At 41.2% G+C, this 22,580-nt stretch overlaps 1 protein-coding gene across 1 annotated transcript in view; it reads right to left on the reverse strand.

The window, feature by feature from the left end:
* Positions 1–22,580, reverse strand: part of COL27A1 (collagen type XXVII alpha 1 chain) — a 219,851-nt gene that overhangs the window by 122,274 nt on the left and 74,997 nt on the right. Inside the window, exons 13-16 of the mRNA XM_075259238.1 lie at positions 16,769–16,822; positions 13,589–13,633; positions 4,079–4,132; positions 3,324–3,368 (exon numbers count right to left, since the gene is read on the reverse strand). Of these exons, the coding sequence (XP_075115339.1) occupies positions 3,324–3,368; positions 4,079–4,132; positions 13,589–13,633; positions 16,769–16,822 (198 nt within the window). The remainder of the gene's footprint in view (positions 1–3,323; positions 3,369–4,078; positions 4,133–13,588; positions 13,634–16,768; positions 16,823–22,580) is intronic.

The following is a 22,580-nucleotide window of genomic DNA, read 5'->3' on the forward strand; positions in this document are numbered from 1 at the left end:
CTAAAAATGATTAAGATTAATAGGGGTGCCCTAACTTTTTCATAGGACTGTATATAGTATATCAATATCAGATCAGCGGGGACTCCAGGTCTCATATCTCCACTAGTCTGATATTGAAGACCTATATGTGTGAACCGGAAAACAGCCATTTCCAGCAGCCAATACACAGACAATGGAGCTAGAAGAAGACAGCGTTGTTCACTGTGTAAAGTAATCTGGTCTGGTAAATTTTTAAGAGGGTTGACCAGGATTTAGGTTGTTATGTACTATCATTAAGATAAGTGGGGGTCCAACCAGCAGCCACTGAATGGCTCAGCTATATGGTGCTGCTTCTGGCAACCATACTATTCACAGCACTGGGCTGGGATGACAAAGCTCTGATCTTTGTTTAATGGTCGGACACCTGTACTGAAACTTAGCTCCTATTGAAGTCAATGGGAGTTGAGCTGCAGTATTGATGGCCAGACACTATGGCTTCCGGCCCAGTGTTAGGTACAGTACAGACCCTGCAATGCTGATCTGTGCGGGTACTACCTATAGGACCCCCACCTATCTTACCCCAAGGATAGTCCATAAAAACCTAATTCCTAGAAATTCCCCTTTTTTTTTACAATCCTATATTTTTGTCATTGATTTAAATGACCCAGCATCAAGCTTTAAGAGCCCAACAAGACTTGTTGAATGGAGAAGAAAATCGCCATATTTTTACTTGTGATTTTACACAGCAATAAATGTCACAATTATTTTTAGCAGTGTGTGTTCTGGGTGTATCAACCACAGTGACTGGCCACATAAAAAACTGGGTGACCCTACTGTGCCTTACAGAATAAGCTGTACAAGAAGGAAGAGGGACTAGTTTATGCTCACAATTTGCTGGTAGGCAAAGATCAGAGAGAACGAAAAGCTGAAAACAAACCACAACAGGCCTCAAAAATTCTCATGTGCTTTTGAACAAGAACATCAAACTCTGGATGTTGTCCAAAATAGTCCAAAGTATTTTACGAGAGTATCTTGTACGTCATCTGCTAAGAGAGCGCCTATTCGTTCACCAGTGTACACTATATACTACACCAACTATGCAGGTTCCCTGGCACTGTTCCCAATTACACAGTAGGTCACCTTTGCCTTAACTTCAAAACCAAAAGTAAAGTATGAGGAGTATCTACTTCAATATTTTTGGAATTAAACATGTGCAGTCTAGAAGTGTAGTCTAGAAGCCACCTTATAAGCTACTGTCCTTCGTTTCATACCAATTTTCCTGCTGACAGAAATCCTTTAAGAAATTAACTGACATAATGGAAACAAAAAACAAAACAAAACAGTTTCTAGTCCTCTTTGCAAATGTATTTACCAGCAACTGAATTTTAGATGCACACTTAAAGGGAATGTCCAGAAAAAAGTGATTAAATGTATCCAGCAGGTTACAGAAAAAAATAAAATAAGAAAAAGCCAAACCCATCTCTAACCAATCATCCACTAGACCAGTAAGGATTACCGCCTGATCTCCTCATGTATATGGATCTATTGTCGATCGTCTTAACACATACAGGAAACACCGGAACATGGCAGGTCAGCCAATCACTGACTGAGGCGGGTCATTGCTGCAGTCAGTGATTGGCTGAGCAAGCACTGTTGGGTATTGCCCTGTATATCAAGAGACACCAGAAAGTCAGGTCAAGCAAGGACTGGGTAGTGTCAATTAAGATAAGTAGTGGATTTGTGAAAGGAGAGTATGATTTTTAAAAATTTTCCTACAAACTGCTGGGGTAATATTTTTACAGGAAAACATGAAGCAGACTTGCTGTAGATTTTCTGCAGTATGCAGAAAGTCATAAACCTTTAGCAATAACAAATCCATTTGGTACATTTTTTGCAGATTTAGGGGGCGTTCAGACTTGTGCCCGTGTTTCCCCCACTGGGCCTCTGTCCCATTCCCGGGGTTAACTGGATAGGGGACGGCTTCCCGGTGGTCAGTTTTAAAAACCCATTGATTTGAATGGGTTTTTAAAGCAAACCATCGGTGTCCGTATGCAGACTCTCTGCGGGGGAAACTGTTTTTTTTTTGCACAGACACAAAGCCAGACATGAAAGACTTTGTGTCCATCCCCGCAAAAAAAACTGTTTCCCTGCAGAGAGGCTGCATACGGACATCAGCGGTTTGCTTTAAAAAGCCATTAAATTAATGTGTTTTTAAATTGCCTGCCAGGTAGCCGTCCCCTATCCAGTTTCACTGGGGAATAGGAAGGAGACCCAGCGGGCAGACATGGGCGCAAGTGTGAATGCCCCCTTACTACTGCAGAAATACTGCAGCAGTATATCAGGACCATGTGGACAAACTGCATTATATCAGTCCTCTGAGGACAAACTGCAATATATCAGTCCCCTGAGGACATACTGCAGTATATCAGTCCCATGTGGACAAACTGCAATATATCAGTCCCCTGAGGATATACTGCAATATATCAGTCCCCTGAGGACATACTGCAATATATCAGTCCCCTGAGGATATACTGCGGTATATCAGTCCCATGTGGACAAACTGCAGTATATCAGTCCCGTGTGGACCAACTGCAGTATGTCAGTCCAATGTGGACAACTGCAGTATATCAGTTCTGTGTGGACAACTGCAGTATATCAGTTCTGTGTGGACAACTGCAGTATATCAGTCTCATGTGGGTGCATTTAAATTTAGCAATATAAATAGCCTCAAGGCAAATTCTTATTTTCTTAAATAATATCACAACATACATGTAGAAGCTGAATGTATATATAGCCTAGACATAAAAATGAGATATACACATTGCCTTAAAGGGGCTTTCCAGGTTTTTATAAAAATTATCCTACAAGGGAATAAATTAAAGAGTAAATTGTAGACTGCCTTTAAATCCTCCCATTGCTCGCCAGCGTCTCTGCTCTGGTTGTCCCTGTCAGTCGTCCAGCAATGACATAATTTCTGTAACAGCTGCAACCAATCACTGGCCGTATTGATCATGTGCTGAACATGCAGGCATCATGTGGTCATGTGAATGATGTAGCAGAGGGGGCGAAATTTAATGGATGGGTATGGTTTATTCTTTAACCGCTACCATTCTCCATGGCTTGTCCAACTTAAATCTGTATTATTTAATAGGCCATAAAATAAGCCAGTACTCCAAGAACTCTCTTGGGGGGAAGGGGGATGTCATTTATGCACACTTTTACCTGTTGAGGTCAGATGTAATTTTATACACAGTCTACTGGATAGAAATATGTAAGAGAGAGGGGCAAAGATACCGGATTTATTGCATGCAAAACACAATGCAGTAAGGGAGTATTCTGGTCACCTTATCACCTTTCAGTCCAGATTCTCCTGAGTTCCCCGGCAGCCCCTGCAAAACAGTAGGAGAGCCAATATGAAAACCTAATCAGCAAAGAGATATTGAAACCTACATTTACTTTAGTGATCCTGATACAGAGCCATCCACATGACTGGGTAAAAGATCTGTGCAAGTCTCTGAGGTCTAGCAGATCTGGCAGTGCCAGACCTACCAATCCTGAGTCTGCAAGAAGCAGCCTTCCCAGTCACAGAGAAAACTGTGCAGCAGCATTAGAGCTGCATAGTGCTCTCCATCCCTGACCTTCACAAAGCTCTGAGATGTTCATGATAAGAACACTGTGTTTTGCTTCAGCTCAGATTTTGCAGACTCGTGTGTGGGGTGGCTATCATCCCACTGGATACAAGGTATTAGCCCTTTAACCCCACTCCCTTAGACCACCAGGAATGAGGACTACCACTTTACTATTCAAGACCAAGAATCAATTTCTTTATTACTGTATACCACCAGGAATTCCAGTAATAATCTCTATAGTTCCTAAGTGGGAAGGCAGGCTGGCATTACTACAGGCGGTATTAAGTTCTAAGATAAGTAAATAATAGATTTGTCCTGACACACATTGCCATGTTAGGAGGAGGTCAGTCCCCATACAGAGGAGGTGCATTGAAGAAATGCACTGTGGAAAGTTCAGTGTACATCATTACATAGAGATGTATCTGCTTATTTGTGGGCCAGCAGTGAATGATTTATAATGGGGAGCTTACCTTTAAACCTTTGGGTCCCATAAAACCTATAGGTCCAACAGCACCCATGTCACCCTGAAAGAGTAGGAAATAATAACCTTTTCAGAAAAGAGTTGCTAAGTATAAAACAGACACAATAAAGCACATCAGATAATTACTAGTTCTGTAGTATAACTGGATAAAGCTGACCATATTGTACATATTCCATGAATGTTCAATGAACTCCAACAGAACCAATTGACTGTCTAATGTGTGCAGTGACTTAGTGATGGGGGAAATACAGATCAGGCACTTGGATTAGAACATCTCTCTCCAAGAACAATAGTATTGGGTAAGCTACTGACAAGGGTGGCCTATGTTAACTTCATCCCTTCTCTTACAGAGAACACATGTATGCCCAGTTCAGCAGAGTGTGAACGAGAGGGATGGGAAAAATGGCTGCAGGCTTACATCCTAAAGGGTTGTTCCAGGTTTATAATTGAGGATTTATCATTAGGATAGGTCATCAATTAAAGATCAACTGGAGCCTGAAACCCAGGTTCTCAGACGATCAACTGTTTTAAGGGGCTGCGTTTGTATAGCGGCTGTGCTTGGTATCGTGGCTCAGCTGCAATCAGGTCATGTGACCAATGAACATGACGTCACATGGTCTGTAAAGCCAAAGCAGCACTGCTGTGGATTCCATCAGCTGGTCACGCGGGTCCTGGGTGTTGGGCTCCCACAAATCTTCAACTAATGACCTATTCTAAAAATAGGTAATCAATTAAGTATATGGCCAGCTTTAGATTTAAAAATGTTAACTATGATCAGGGAGATAAAGGACAATGACCTTTGAAGTGCACCAGATATCAACAAATAATAATGAATGTGTGTCCAACTGAGTGATGACCTGTACAAATAATTCAGGTCTAATATAGGCCAACATGGGTGTCAATACTTAACAAACCTCAACGCAAAGTGACATATAAACAAAAAATAGGCAGCAAGTTATCAGTGAAAGGTAAAGTAAGTTGCCACTGCCATCATGGTATAAGTAACCTCTCGTGTCCAGGAGTAACATGGAAGGCCATGAAAGAGATTGATTGTGAAACAGTGTATATACATAGCATAACAATTAGATAATTTGGGGTAAATGGCTGTTGTATCTCAGTAAACCCCACTTTAGCAGGGTACTGGAAGGGAGAAGCTTAAGAGCCCAATGAATCCAAGTCTCTCCTGACCATACCTTCTTGATAAAACTGCTGCACCTCACCACAAAGTAGCCAAAAACGTCTTAAAATCATACAAGTCTAAACTGATATTACCAAAAGCAACCATTTTTTATCCTTGTAAAAAATAGACAACTTGGGAAAACAACTGAAAATCAATGGAAAGCGCAACCTATTCAACCCAATGAAGTGCACAAGAATACAGTAAAGAGGCAATTCAATGGTTAAACAGTATCTCTCAATCCCATCTATGCATTTCCTACAGCTCAGTGGTAAGTGAGGTCTCCAACTATTATTTTATCAGCACCGGAGATCTTCCCATCTGTGTACAGTGGCTTGAGGACGGGCTGAACGCCAAGGATAGTTCATATTCTGTAAGTAGCTGAAAGAGCTTCCTATGACCAGTGTAGAAGGCTCCTCTTGTCTGGTCGCTACCTGGCTCGACTGCTGCTGACTAGTAGGAACTGAAGCGGAGCAGGAGAGGCAAAAGATCAAAGAAACAGGAGCTGTGCCCATTCATTTTTCAACAAGACTGGGACAGATAGAATCAGTAGACCCAGTATTGTACCGGAGACTTGATCTACTGAAAGGTTTGGGACTGTCTCGACGTGGAACACTCTGCAGGCTCGCACGCTTCCAGCTGTGATATTATTTGCATCAGTACCGATGAAGTGAGCTACTTTATCTTCCTCTGATGTGGTTAGCAGGGATTGATGGGAAGTTGACTATGAATGGCTTTTCAGACAAAATATTTAAGTAATGGATCACGCAAGCAAGTCCTCTGACATATAGTAGGGTTAAAGCTTCTGAGCATTTCATGTTTTTAGGTTAATACTATCCTACAGGGTGGCTGGTATTCAGACCTGACAGGTAAGGAAAGCGATGTGTGATAAAATATCACCAAAGGTAAGGCTTAAGATCTCTGCAGGTATGGGGTCAGGAATGTACTATTATTGTACCCGTTGAAAGGGTTGAATTTTGTCATCAATATGCGACTCTGGAGGACCAATATCCAGGACCCCCAAAAATCAGATACTTGAAGTGGAAATGACACTTGATTGAGCGCAGCTCATGTTCTCTCATCACATGGCCAGTTTACAGTTCAGCCCCAATTCAAGGGAATGTGAGCTGCAACACTAACCACAGCCACTAGCTGAGATATGGTTTGTACTTGGTAAGTAGAGAAAGGGCTGCAGCACTAACCCAAAGGCTCTTCTCTCTTCAAGCAATATTCCTGAGCACTGGATCCCCACAGATCGGATATTGAGGATATTTAAAGGAGAAGTTATCAACTGTTGACTCGCGGATGAGATCCTTTAAGCTCTCCAGTTTCTCATTTAACCTATTCAATACAATATAGTAACATGCTAACAAAAAGCCTAAAAGGTTGTAAATGTACAACACAACCACTGGGTGGCCCCAGACAGACACCTATAGCATATCAATTTGTGACACAATGTCATGAAACAATATTGTCTAGACAAATTGTTAATCTCAAGACATGCCCAGCCAAGCGGAAAAGTAAGGAGGAACATACATGTACGCTCTCTGTTTGGACACCTCCAGGTATTTCAGTTTGCTACTCTAAGAAACTATTTGGAGCCTAAGTTGGTGGTATATATCAGGAGATCCTCTGATGCAAAGCTGCAATGTATCTCTCTGTACAGACATACAGTTGGATATGATGCCCTTAGGCTTCCCAATATATATTGCATGGTATTTGTGTTACTGTATACCTTTGTATGGAATAATGCAGTCTGCTGTTTCCCAGGCCATGGAGGCCAATAGGTCAGTCTTTTGGCCTTTATGGGATAAATCCTTTAATTTTACAGGTGTATACAAAGGCTTTTAATGTGATGTGAACACAGCCTATATTGGTTACTTAGGAAACTGGACCTAAAGGACAAATATTGTGAGCCTCGCTAGGTACATGGGACCTAATGGTAAGACACAGTATTGATTGCTGCAGTATAAGTAGGCCCTAAGGCAACTGTAAGGTTACAGCACATCATGGAGAGAATATCCATAAATAACTATTAATATTGCATTTTTACGCACATCAAGAGTGCAGGTAAAGGCAGCGCTGTCCAATATCATCCTGTGAATCACAGTGCGAAGCTTTGTGAATCACCCGGAGTCCAGGGAAAGTTACAGGGCTGAGCCAAACTTCTGAGCTCCAGTGCACAGAGCCAGGGAAGCAGCTCGGGGTGGATGTTACAACAAGCCTGCTCTTTGTACTGCCTCATATAAAGACCTCTTCAGGCTTCTGTTTATACAGGACAGACCCCAGCTATTTACAACCACACAAGGCTCATGTTACACCAATTGCTGCCCTTTAATAAGATTTTTTTCGGGAATAAGCCACCTGCGGACATCCACAAATGCCTAGGACAAATGGAATTCAGCCTCAGAGACATTGCACGAACTGTCACCCAAATCAACGATGGAGGGGCTTGTGCCAATATTTGTGAAACAGGAGCCCTGCGCCCTTCATTACCATAGGCATGAAGAAAATGAATATTTAATGGACAGAAATAACACATGGTAATGACCAGCACAAAGCCCATTGACTCCTGTGTTTATATACACGGCCCTATTTTCTTTATTCCTCCCCTCTGGCTCTAGGTTTATTAATTTCTTACATTAACGGAGGAAGTGATCGATTTTCTGTATAAAAACAGGATTTATTTCATCTACAAGTGTGGTAAAGGGAAAGATAAATGTACATTTAACTCAATTTGTGAAGAAGCTAAAGGCTAAAGGGGCTTGAGGGAAGCTTGAGGCTAAGGGAGCATTCAAATGGTGCAGTTAGAACTGCCCAGGAAAAAAAAATACATACACCATTTCTTAATTTTAAAACATATACTTGATGTTTCAGCAGTAAAATAAAAAAAAAAAAATCCCCCAAACTAGCATCAAATCTGCCCTATAGGAATGCAACCTAATCTATTATTTGCACATAAAGCTAAGAACCCAACAGGTATCATCTGTAAGGAGTATCATACTACATACATAATTCTCGAGGATTTTTACATAGAATTGTGTTTTCTATTGTTCCCATTATTCTTACTGGAAACATAGTATGAAAATACTGACAAATGGGTGTCAACTAATGTCAAAGGGTGTCAGAGCATGTGCAGAGAAAGACCCAGGTGGCACCACCCAGGTAACTTGTTCATATACTACTACCAATCTGATCACCTGTGCAGCGGCTGTGTACTGCAACACTTGAATGAGAGTGAGCTACAAAAAGGCCATGTGACCTAAGGACTCCTTAGTAAGGAGGTGATAGTAGTGACTGCTTGAATCAGATGATCGCTGTGGGGGGTGAAGCAGGAGTCTGATCCCCTACCGACCTGATGTTCATGTTGAATATTTATACTAAATATGTATATGGATCCTATACAACATACAGTAGTTTCACTGTATAGATACACGTGCACTGGAAGGTAGTCACTTCAAGCTCTAGGACTAGCAGGCCCAGCATGACTGACCATTTGTATGGTAGCACATACAAAATTGTTGCTACTATCCAGATTGTGGGCATTATCTTTCATCTCATCTAACAGCATAAGATTTTTGTGTGCTGTGTGTGTGGGTCCTCCCTTATAATATTGACCTCGGTCCCCGTTGCTGGGTGGTCAGTCCTCCAGTCGTAAAGAATTTCTAGCATCAATGGAGTATGAGCCTGCCCATAGCCTGTACAGTTATTTTCTGATAGATATAGTCCTCTCTCAGGTACTGTAAACCAGACTGCACTGCCTGGGGACGGTCCACAGCAGTTACTGTAAACTACTTGTGCATTTTCCATATAGTTTTAGGTCTGACCAAGGACACAACATATCAATCTGTGATGCTGCTTCTCTATGTAGCTATAACTATTAATGGGTTCAGGTCATAACCTTTAGACTAGTCTTTTCTTCAGATTCGCCTACACGGTCCGTGAACACTAAAACATGTTTTTTAATAGCCATCGCCATGCTGAACTTAAAGCTATAGCTTCATTGCCTGAGGCTGCACTACTGACTAGTCTATTCATGTGTATTCCTTCTTATTTCTGTCACATGCAGTGTGGACATGGGGACCTTTTATGGATCCAAAAAGTCAAATGCATCTATACCCCCACGTATACATGGCAGTATGCAAGTTGTAAAAAGATTTGTATTTGTTGAATGGGAACAACCATGCTGCACTTGTGAACCATAATTGGGTGGGGGGGTATTTTTCTGGGACTTTTAAATTGATGACCTATCACTTAGGAAAGGTATGGAATATAAAAAAAAAACAAAAAAAACTTGAGAGTCTTCAGTAGATGATACCTTTTTTAATGGCTAACTCATAATGATGACATACAAGGTAATCAATTATCAATAGCCAGAGAGAAATGGAGTAGAGAAAAATAAAGGGTATGCAGAACTGCACCACTGTGGCATTCTCCGGATTAGTAGGAGTGCTCAGGGGTTAGACCCTCTACAATCATGAAGTGATGGCATATCCTAGCAATACTCTATCAGTGAACCTGACATAAGGAGTCCAGTGGGCGGCCTTGCTCACTGAGTCTGTATACAAAAATGACTACTATTCATCGGTTTAGGATTCACAAACTTACAAACAATATTTCTAAATAATTTTTGACATGATGGGAACAATGTATAAGACAACCACTAGCCTAGGATGAGGGCAATAAAGCCAGTGTTCAAAAGAAAGAAGAAAAAGATTGAAAAAAACCAAATAATATGGAAACCTAGAAATGAGAAGGTACGTGTATTCCCCAGTCATTTACACGTTATAGGCACTGGATATCCAAAAACACTTCCAAAAATGTGAGGTCCCCTTTCCTGACTGCTTATCAAGGGATGAAAGGGCTTCTGAGGGAAAGGAATATTTTTCCATGTGGTTAACTTCAGAGTTGAGGCAATAAATTCCAACCAAGACTCGAGGTACAATTTCCTGACAATATTTTTTTTTCTTTTGCAGTGGATTCTGTATCCTTATTATAGAGTTCTCGGGACATTTTTCAAGACTGACAACTACATACAAAAGTTCCTTAGAGAAGTCCTGCATCAGTGCAGGCGGGTGCAATAGGTTCAGATCTCTCTCAGCTCTAGGAAACATTAAACCTATGTCCACACGTACTGGTTAAAGGGATTCTACCATTAAACTACCTTTTTTTCTAATTACCACGTCGGAATAGCCTTAAGAAAGGCTATTCGTCTCCTACCTTTAGACGTGGTCTCCGCCGCGCCGTTCCGTAGAAATACCGGTTTTAACCAGTATGCAAATGAGCTCTCCGCAGCAATGAGGGCGGGCCCCAGCACTGAAGGGCTCTTGCTCTTGTAGTTCTATACAGGAGCATAGAGAGGCCACCCGCTCTTGCAGTTCAATACAGAAGCTGGCCAGCGGCCATTTTGGGGTGGCCTCTCTATGCTCCTCTATAGAACTACAAGAGCAAGAGAAGCCAGAAGAGGCGGAGTTGCTGCAGAAGAAGGAGGCGGCGCAGGAAAGAGCTCTCGGGCAGCAATAGGGATGCGCTCATCGGCCTTTCAGTGCTGGGGCCCGCCCTCATTGCTGCGGAGAGCTCATTTGCATACCGGTTAAAACCGGTATTTCTATGGAACGGCGCGGCGGAGACCACATCTAAAGGTAGGAGACGAATAGCCTTTCTTAAGGCTATTCCGACGTGGTAATTAGAAAAAAAGGTAGTTTAATGGTAAAATCCCTTTAAACATTATTATATGCAGATTTTGTGGTGGATTCAGTATTTGATAATATATGCTTGGGTTTCATTTGCAGTATCCAGATGAGTTTTGGCGAAACTTTGCTGCAAATTGGTATGGGAAATCCACTGTACATGTGCTAGTGTGAACATATCCAAAATGTTTTTTTCTTAAAAAAAAAAAAAAAAAAAAAAAAAGACGCTGAAAAGCTGTGCATCAAAGGTGCCACACTGGTGGTCAGAAGGGCTACCAGATCTCTTTAAAGGGATGATGGCACAAAGAATGTTTATCTTCCATTCATAGGATACAGCCTTAATATCTGATTGTGAGGGAGGAGGGGTCTGGCTCCTGAGATTCCTCCATGAAACTGAAAACAGGGGTATTTTGCTCCTGTTGTGAATTCAGCCTGAATGTAGTGAATCCACATGCTCATTCACTTGAATGGAAACGTCGGCGATAACCAAGTGCTGTACTTTGGTTATATCTGGTACTCCCATTTAAGTGAATGGAAATGAAGATGTATCTTGTCTAGCAATGGGTACAGTCAGTGGCGTCTCAGTGGTAAGACCCCCATCGTTCAGTTATCCATCCTATGGATAGAAGATAAATTTTCTTCACAGCATAAAGGACACTTCATTTGCAGGCAACCTTTTGGACAGACTGTGCTTAGGGCAGGTTCACACCTGCGCCCGGTCTCCGCTTTCGGGTTGAGTGAATGGATTTGAAAACTGACCGCCAGGTTTCCGTCTCCTGTCCAGTTTCGACGGAAACCCGAAAGCGAAGACTGGGTGCAGGTGTGAACCAGCCCTTACTCTGCTAAGAATTCTGAAGAAAGAATATGTAAATAAATTCTCCTTGATGAAAAAGGAAGACTCACTCTAGTGCCACCTTCTAGAAAGTAGCTCCATAGATCCATGAACCAAGAAACCTTTTGACATGATTTGGCATTAAGGCCAAACCTGAATATCTCCTCCAAAAGGAAGAGAGGCTCATCCACAGACAGCTGTTTCAAGGTTAGCATGATGCAAGGTACTGGTTGGCTAGGCGAGACATCATGGATGAGGTCAGTCTCCTTAGGGAGACATAATACCCTTTTTGACCTCACATATACAGTATATCTCACCCAGTCATCCAGTAGCTTGCTTTGCTCTGATAAGGAGTAATAATCCTGAAACCGTTGCCTGTGGACAGGTCTCTCTTCCTTTTGGAGGATATATTGATATTCTGATTTGACTGTAATCCAAGATACTATCAAAAGATTTCTTAAAAAACAGGCATTAAAGAAATGTGTTTGCATATTCTTTCCCTGGGCAGCACAGTGTTGCACCTGAATCTGGGCTGTCAGCATACAGCTTACACAGATACTGCCATCTGATTTGGCCATTCCTGTGGCTATGCCATAAATGCTTAAAGAAAAGCTCACCCTAAATTTTCTTTAGGTGGATTTTGAGATTTTATTCTCTAGCCTTGCAAAGCTCATTGAAATGAATAGGGAGGCATTTCTGGAGGCAGATTACGCCTCAAAAATCTGCCTTTATAAAAAAACAAACAAAAAAAAAACAACTCAGTGTAAACCTAACATTAGATAGAAATGGCCCTCACATCTAAAAGGGTTGGGCCAAGTTATGAATCCTATTCAAAAGTAGGGTGATAACTTGACTTCTGATCACTGGGACCCCCCACTGATCATAAGAAAAGGGTTTCCACCATGAATGGTGTTGAAGATCAGGCAGGAGTGTCGCACTCCACCTCTATTGGCCTGCTAAAGATAGTTAAGCTACTCTATTTTTAATACAAAGGGATTCCATGAAAAAAAGGCACATGTGTGCTCTTTGGGTGTCAGAGACAGGTAGATGTTACTATACAGCACAATGGTATATGTTGGGGTTTTATGCACCATATACCTCATCGCCACAAGTCATGTCATGGGGAAAAATGTGGACAGCCATGAGTAAAACCTCTTCAAGGCTTACAGTCACTAATGACAATCAAGGACACCACAGTCCGCCACTCCCCACCTCAAAAATGGCTTGACATAAGGGAACACTAGACTTCCTTCAGGAGGCAGGCATTAGCACCCGTGCCCATTTACTATCAAAATGGGTGATTTCATAACATGCCTTGCTATGCACAGCTATTAGATTTCACTAAACGTATGCCGCCAAGCGCCACGACTATAAATATTTGAACCTATCGTACTGTAGAAGAAAACTCCGGCAGCCACTTCTTTGGTGGAAAGCTGCCAACAGAATGTATGAAAATAAATAAACTAACATTCAAAAGACTATGGAGAATACTACCGACCTCTAAAGAACCATGAAAGTCTATACCCACAATGACGCCCACTGCCCCGCGCTTGAGGCGGATACAAGGCTTCCTTAATTAAAATACTTGGTATTTTATGATGGAAACATGGGCTATAAACACCTCCTTTGCTAGGAGTAAAGACTCGCAAGCTCAGTGTGGGTAAAAGAAAATTAATTCAAGGACAGATTAATAAATAATGAAGTAACTTTTTGTAAGGCAAGCACTTTACAGCAGCGCCTGGAGGGGAACACACCAACAAATATTGGTAAGGAGACATGTTATTTGGACACAGTACTTACAATGAATCCAGGGACACCAGCAGGACCTGGGGGACCCAACTCACCCTATAATGATGGAAAGAAAACACTTTTTTTAGAAAATCAAACCTAATATATTAAGCGGTAATTTTTGAAACTGGCGCTCTATACATTGACGTCAATTATTACTAATGAATTCAATCCTGTGAGCCAGAATAGAAATCTACACTATTCAGGAACTAGTGGATTTCAGGTATAACTCATGCTTTCTGGTGTGAGTTATAGTAAATCTATTTGACATCTCCACCTTGGTCTCCACCCATTTTTGCAAGACATGACAAGCGGGGCGTAGAAAGAACAATGTGGCTCACCCGTAGTGCAAGAAGGAACCGTGCACCAAAGAAAGGGTTAACTTACACCCATCTACACCAGAAAACTGCAGTAGCTTGGTTAGTAAACTTCTCCCTTTACATAGACACTTTCCACTATAGACCCCAAGTCAAAGTTTTTATTCCAAATGAATATGCATTTCAAAAAGAGATGTTCAGGAAGAGAAATACTTGGCTACTTTCTTCCAGGAACAGCGCCACATCTGTGGGTTTTGTCTGGTATTGCAGATTGACCCTATTGAAAAGGGGCTAAACTGCAATACCTGACAACCTATGGATAGGTGTGATGCTGTCTCTGTAAGAAAGCAGCCATGTTTTTCTAATCATGGACAACCATTAGAAGGTATATTTGGTTCATTTTAATGATTAAGAGCATGTACACAAAACACCAAAAGAAGAAAAAAAATCTGACCCAGAAAATCAGTGAAGATTTCTGCCACAGTTTTGCAGCTCTCACATTAGTGCCCTTTTCAGGGTTTATTTCCATGTGGCTACCTACAACACTTTCTGCACAGACACTGCCTAAAGAATTGGATACAGTGGACCAAACCAACCAGGATGGTGGAGTGGAATGATCAGCATGTACCCACATGGATGGGTCAAGTAGTCCTTTGTTATTGGTGCCAAACACACACAACGCGTACCGACCTGCAACTACTTTTTTATCAAGTGTAAAATATAGGCATGCATTACCAAAAGTGTTATGTAATATAAATAGATTTATTATTTATTCTTATATGTGTCCTGTCATATACAATCTATAGGTTTTATATACACTATTCTCTATTATTATTATTATTCAATTTCACCAGCCAATATAGTTACGGTATTCTAGGGAAAAGAGTGATTTACAACTTTATTTTAAAGCTTCTTTTTTTCCCACTATTTCATGGGAGATTCTATTCTATACATCGATATTGCGGCTGGTCATAGACCCCCCCCCTTCCTAAATAATTTTTTTTTTTTTTTTTTTTGCTGACCCGAGTATAAGCCGAAAAATGTGCTGAAAAATTCGGCTTATACGCGAGTATATGCGGTATTCTGATCTTTTGTTATACATCCTCATACACCACTCACATCTGTTTTTATCAGTTTATATTTCAAGTACCATAAGCAAATATACACCCATCTACTCCTCAGTACTGTACATTTAGTATAAGCCACCCATCTCATTTATCCATCTATTTACATAGTCCTTGGCTTATTTATTTGTTACATCGCTCTTCTTCAGCATAGCAAGGTGCTAGGGTACGAGAGCACCTTAGCAAACTTCTTTCATCAGCGCAGGCGCTCCCCGGTTTCAGCAGTGAGCTCACCTGCTAACCGGGGCATTGTTCAGTAATACTGGCTGCACCTGCGCAAGGCTTTGGTACCAACGCAGACAAGTGGCATCTCTCCTAGAATGGCCAGAGCATCAGCTGGCCACATTCATGTCCTGCACCTGCATAAACAAGCTAGTTTTGTCCAGCTGCTTCATAACTTTATAGTGGCAGTATTTATCCTTGGACACGCAAATTAATTGCAAGACAATGCCAGTATCAGTTACTTAATTCCCACAATTCTTACCTATAATAATTAGTAGTTATTAACTCTTTTCACTCCACTGTAGTACATGTAATTTTATTTCTATCTTTGGTATTGTGAGTTTGCTGTGCAGATGTGGAGACATACCCACTAGGTGTTTCTTAACATCTTAGGCTGCCTATATAAAGATGCCTGTTTGTAAGCCATGTTCATGCCTATATTTTACACTTGGTAAAGAGGTAGTTACACCTCAAAACGCGTTGTGTTTGGCACCAATAACAAAGGATTACTTGACAGCCATTTGGGTTAGCGCTAATCATTCCACTCCACCATCCTGGTTGGTTTTGGTCCACTGTATACTTCCAAAAGAAATGACATGTCAATTTTTTTTTTCATCGAAGCAGATTTGAAGGTGATAGGAGTTAGAATACACAACTTTCACCGATTTTTGAGTAGAATGGGGCCTCAGATGTGATCTTAAACAACCCATTGATAGTCATCTTGTAAGTTACAGATTTAAGTGAATAAAGAGTTTGTATAAAATCTTAAAGAGCCGATTAATCTGATTGGAGTTTGAGGCATTTTCAGTCATACACTTTAGACTATTCTCTCCATGCTGCTCCATACGCACATATGCTTGGTTTGTCGAAGCAAGCATATGTTTTTAATGGAGAGAAAGTAGCAACTTACCTCCAGCCAAGGAGAGGGTGTTAAAATTCACAAATAATGTTGGGGAAGAGTCCACATATTAGATAGTTGGCCACTCTTGGCAAAATCGGTGGGTTCAGCTGACAACAATCTATAAGACTGATGGCCAATCCTTAAATTAGGCCACCGATTTTAGATCAGTGATATTGTCAGGCACACTGCAGGTCAACTGTTTTCACAGGACCACTACTCCCAGTATTGTTTATATGAGGAGAGCTGTAGTGTTCACTTGCTGTCTATTTACAGCAGCAGTCCTATACAATTGAGTGAGACACTGATGCAGTACTCATAATGGCCACTATGAAAAACACGGCAAGTGAGCACTGCAACTCCCAGAATGTAAACAAGGGGTTAAAAGTCAGAAATCTCTCATTTTACACTTCTCTACATGTCCAACCTAATTCCAAATTCTATTTTAAGCGAATATGCCTCCTCATTTATTTATACTGCACTGCGGATCAGTAATATTTATATGCTTTCTTCATGCACGGCGTGACTAAGAACATTCCTTATTGCTAGATCCCATTTAATAGCCTCCTGCAAAAAATTAGACACCTCATTTCATGACAATGGTTCTTGTGTTGGACTACATATTACTCACAGGGTTGCCATCAAGTCCTGGGGGACCTCTCTCTCCAAAGTCACCAGGGAAGCCCTTTAAAAAGGAAGAGAATAAAAACATATAGACAAATCCCATACAGCTATATTATGTCATACAGAAAGAACAATAAGTACTGCACAAAACGACAACATACAGAATACACAACATAGGCAGCAACTGGACAGTACTGTACAGATACTGTGATGACCTACGCTCTGAAGAAACAAGGGAAAGTGTTTTAACCCTTTTAGCAGATTAGAGATTTAATTTACTGAGAATTTCCAACACAACATTACAATTTGTATTGGAGGAAATATCAGATTAATGCTGAAGGGGATTTGTAGGACTATAGTTCTGAAAAGTTCATCCACCTATAAGATGGTTAACAGGGTTGTCTGGATTTGCCAGACAGGTGCACTTATAGAAGCACCTGTCATGTAGGGTGCTGGAGGCCCATGGTTGTCCTAGGTGCATTAGGTGTCAGTATATGTGTTCTGTGAGGGCAATTTATAGTCTCCATAATGACTGCCAGCTTTCTGTCAATCACTGATTTGGATCGCCCACTGGACTCCTGGGTAGAGATTTCACTCAATAAATTATAACCCATAATGAATGAATGAATGAATGAATGAATGAATGAATGAATGAATTGCCATAAACTAGATATCAATCTGTTCAGCTCCTTCTGCTCTAAAGTATGGTGCTGACAGATCCAACTCCATAGTCAAGGAGTCAAAATTCCCTTTAGGTCCTACGCACATAGGGCTATCTGGACTTGAAAATCCAGTGCATACATTAGTTGTACTTCCCAGTCCGAACCTTGTCAGGAGACAGGACTCCCTACATAGTCATCATCTGTGATGCCTCCTTGCAAGCTCTACGGTCGGCATGATTCATACATTTTTTTGTGTCCGGATTGCCCCATGTCCATGGGCCTTAAAGTTATGCTTCAAATATCATTGCATGATAAAGTCAGTCTCATCTTCTACTATCCGTAGATGACCAGGTCTCTGTGTTATACTCTACTTTCACATTTTACCTTGGTAACTCTACCCAAAACAATAGAAATTTTACAAGTACTAAGCATCAATACATGTCCATTACATCTAGCCACGTTATACAGAACTTTTGTGGATTACTGGTAAAAAAAAGAAAACCAAACAAAAAAAAAACATTTTCCATTTATTTCCAACCGCTGGGGATAGTAAGCTTTTCCTGATGATAAATATATTGCTTGCAGACCTCAGATCACTAATGCCAGGTTTTAGTTTTCTTGGACAGTAATAGTAATATGGAATAAATAAAACTTTATTCAACTATAGGGGTTCCTCCCATTTTTAAGGGTTTAGGGACACCACATCAGATCCTAGCTCAAAAATAAAATACAAAAAAATGCTGTATTTCAGTCCTCACTAGTTAGTAAAAGTACTTGTACCACTGAATCTAATAATTCAGGCAGACACCAGAAGTCGACCCCATTGACTTGCAGGATTCCTTGAAGTGTCGATCATGTTGCCAGAAAATACAGGTCTGCATGTGGTGTTATATCCCCAAGTAAATGTGATGGAATCTGCAATGGAGACTCCAAGGCAGATGTGAACGGTGCCTTAGAGAGAACAGAACAAGTATGTTGTTCATATGGCGACGCTCACCCCTATCAACCTGCTTTATAGTCTGAAATTTGCTTTTATTGGTTACGATTTCCAGTTACTCGTTCCTGCAGTCTGTTATTCATTTCACTGATGTATGAAAACCTGTTGAACAATACTGGGGTGTACATTGCCAAAAAACCTTCATGGACTAGATGCAAACATCAAGGCCAGTTAGTAATGGGAACAAGGCCATAGTTATATTATATTTATGATGCACATTTAACAATATTAGCCAAGCAAACCTACAGCCCCCTTACATCACACATCAGATCTGTTCCATCATGCATCTTTTTAGGTCAAAAGGGTTGGAGCATGACTTAGGGAGGAGGGCACGTATTCCTGGGGTCATGGGTTTAAAGATGACATTGACATGCAAAATATTATCCAATACATGAGTTTTCACACACTCCAAAATCATCCTTCTTATTATGATAGGCTCACCAACTCTATATTACTATCTGGTGGATACGGTTGTGAGTGCACATTGGGTACACACAGCTACAGAATAGTGATGGTATATAAGCAGTAGACAACAATGTAGTAACATGAAGACCCTGGGCTGAAATGCAAAATGTTTACCAGAACCTCCACCCCTTTAGTGTATTGTTATAGCACTGGTCTCCTCATATTGTGAAGAGACACTTTATGGCCCTCTTAAGGCCCCGTTCCCACAGAGTAACGCGGCGCTCATTCTGACACGTAAACACGTGTCAGAGTGAGGCGCTTCACAACAGATCCCATTGACTTCAATGGATGCCGGCTTACACGCGCTACACATTGAAATCAATGGGAGGCTTTTTAACCCATTGATTTCAATGTGTAGCGCGCGTAAGCCGGTCCCCATTGAAGTCAATGGGATCTGTTTTGAAGCGCTCACTCTGACACCTGTTTACGTGTCAGAATGAGCGGCGCGTTACTCCGTGGGAACGGGGCCTAAGGCTTCATGCATATGACAGTTTGTGCAGGTCGAGGGGTGGTCAAATTTTTTTTTTTTTTTTTTGCACAACACACTCATACTCAAATGACTTTCATGATTTCAATGGGGGGGGTTCATATCCATTCAGACTTTATAGAGCAGGGTAGGACCATCAGAACAAAGCATCGGAAGCCCCCTCAGAAAGCATGCTCAGTCATATTCATGAGGCCTTATGGTTCTGGTAGGGTGTGACCACCATTGAAGACACTTGTAGTCTTGTGCCAGCCATTTTCTCCTGCACCTAAGGACTATTTAAGTCACCTTCCCCCATTGAGACTCCCTAAGCAACAAGGTTCCTAGACCCAGTGAAGGCATTTTATATTCTCTAGTGTATATCTTGGTTTGTTACCAGAATCTGATCTGCCTGTCAAGAACTTTTGCCTGACATGACATATTGCACAAATGCTGCCTACCATATAATATTTTTCCTCGTTTAGGTTACTTTTGTAGATTTTGAGAGAAACAACTATGAAGTCTTATACAAATGAAGCATTTGGTGCACTAAGGGCAGTCTACTACTCCTGCTGCTCAAGTAGGATGTGTGATGTCATAGCTGTGGTAGGATCGCCTCTCACTGCATTGTGTGACATAGGAAGGAGATGGAAGGGGTCTAAGTGGCAAGACCAATGCTCCAAGGAGCTGTAAGCCCGCCCCTAGTGCACAAACTGCCTTATTCGCAAAAGACTGCCAAGTTGGTTTTCTCCAAATCTACAAAACATACATAATAAAGGTACCGGTATATTATTTAGCACTGTAATGTATGCCATGGACACATTGAATATGTTTGGGGGGGTGGGGATAGGAAGTTTGTCAGTCACCAGGGCCATGCCTGATCCTCCAAGGGCTCTGTATTCAGGATTGACCATCTGTGATGCTGGCACAATCCATTGTACTTGAGCCTCATTTGCATATTCATTAAAAAAAATGTTTTTAAGGAAATGTTGAATCTACTTGTATGATGGTGCTCAGTATAATGCTACCTGCATAGCACCATGGCTGGTCTTGTATTGAGTTTTCTGGTGATAGACTCCATTTATTAAGTCACAGGCATCATTTCCCAAGTCACTATCTAATAACGATTTTTTTTTTTTTTTTTTTTTTTTTAAAGCCAAGATCAGGAGTGGATTCAAGAAAGAAAATAAGAAGTGTTTCCATTATATTTTCTCTCTAGTTAGGATCCAATTCTGGTTTTGGCTTTAAAGAAAACAGCTAAGTAATACTAATCTAATACTGAAGTGTGAATGAAGGCGTAACCTTATCCTAATAATGCAGAACAAAACCAAAATATGACCTCCCCTGATAAACCCACTACAGGCCATTAAAGTTTACTATAGAGGTCAGTATGCCAGTAAAAAGTGGGGTACACTGCTGATTCGGGTCAGGCCTCTTCCTCTCCACTGGCAGAGGCTGAAAGAGTTCAAAATAGACGGATGGAAAAATGGGAAGCAGCCAACACGCTGCTTTTCCTGGCCCCTCACACTCTCTCCCAGTGTCTTGGAAAGCTCTGAGCTGGCTTGTAACACACATGCACGTGGGCCATATGTAATACAGACAAAAAGCTCTTTGTTTTAGGAAAAGGGGGTGCACTTCAAATGAGGTGAGCAATTATACAGCCCCCCCCTAAAAATTCAGGACAAAAAGAAAACAGATTTAGAAACAAAATTTGGATCACACTTGTAGGTTTAACACTGTATATATTAATATATAGTCTAATCTTGTAACCCTTCTAGTTCCAGTGGATATAGAACATGTAGTGTAGTAATACAGTCAGTTCTTTGCTATATCTCCTATTCTGTCTATTGGTGTGATGATCTCCGATGTGTTCTCTACGCGCTGCACATCTGCTCTTCATAGAAGTTAATGGCTCAATTAGACTTTTCCATGTCTGACGATTATCTGCCCTGGATTATATCAGGCAGCTCAAAAGGTGACAAGTAGAAATGCAGCGGTCCTGGAAACATGTATTCAATTGTTGACCTACTGGCTTCATGTCAGTTCTAAGGTCATAATATACATTAGACAGCTGTCAGTAGAAGACCCATTCTGCCAGCAACTACTCCCCCCAACGTCTTACATGTATTTAGATACTGTTACTAAGGATAGATCATCTATAACCATACTGGTGAGGATCTGTCACCGACATCCTCATCAATCAGCTATTCTTAATAGATAAAAAGGGATGGTCAGAGCAGGTTAGCACAAATGCCCCCCCTTGGTCAATGCTGCAGTGGGAGTGCAGTAATACACAGCCACACTCACGCCAGCGATCTAGAAGAATTCTCTCTTATCCTTATGTTATATTACGGTGCATGAAGGGGTTAAAAAGGGTTTGGACCTAGGACCTAAAAATGTTTAAAGGACCTCTCTGAACACTAGAATACAATATAACTCTTAACATCACTGAGGTCACCCCTGTGTAGAGGTCACACGTCTGTGTGGGGCCTGCAGCATATCCTTTTGTATACCTTGTCTCTTCCTGCATAACGTATATATAATATATATCAATACTGGACATTGTTGCTATATACTGATCCACTATATTGTCCAGTAACTGCGAATGAACAACAGATCTATGCACTGCTTTAAATACGATACTAAGGTACATTCATATGGTGCAGATAGGTGCACTTTTTGACTTTTAATATTAGGCCAACAATACCAAGCACAGCGACTATTCAATGTACAATACAGTACTAGGTAAGCAGTGAAGTCACTGCAGTGTTCACCTGAACAATACGGATGAGCTGATCGGTAGGGTGCCAGCTGTCTGACCCCCACCAACCTGATATTGATGACTTATCCCAATAATATTTCATCAATATCTTAGTATATTTAAGTAAATGGGTTTTCCTATAAATTTAAAAACGGCATGAAGCATTTTCAGATACTGTTTTAACTGCACCGTGTGAACGCAGCCTTAACCGGCTCCTGGCCATTTTTTCCCCACAGTGCTGTATTCTATGACATGTTAGATCAGACAACAGCCTACCGATCAACTCTTAGCAGTTCACGTCAACAGAACTAAAAATTTCCTTCCTTGAGCCGAGTAGTAAGTCTGCCAGGTACACGACTGTATGTATCAACATAGTTTAGGGCTTAATTCAGAGTCACCATGTCAGAGTATTTACTTAAGCCCACAAGGCCTCTTGGGCTGGCTGGCTAAGCTAACTCATTTTGTCAGCCG

The sequence above is a fragment of the Leptodactylus fuscus genome, chromosome 11 (assembly GCF_031893055.1).
Source record: "Leptodactylus fuscus isolate aLepFus1 chromosome 11, aLepFus1.hap2, whole genome shotgun sequence".
In the NCBI taxonomy this organism is placed as follows: domain Eukaryota; kingdom Metazoa; phylum Chordata; class Amphibia; order Anura; family Leptodactylidae; genus Leptodactylus; species Leptodactylus fuscus.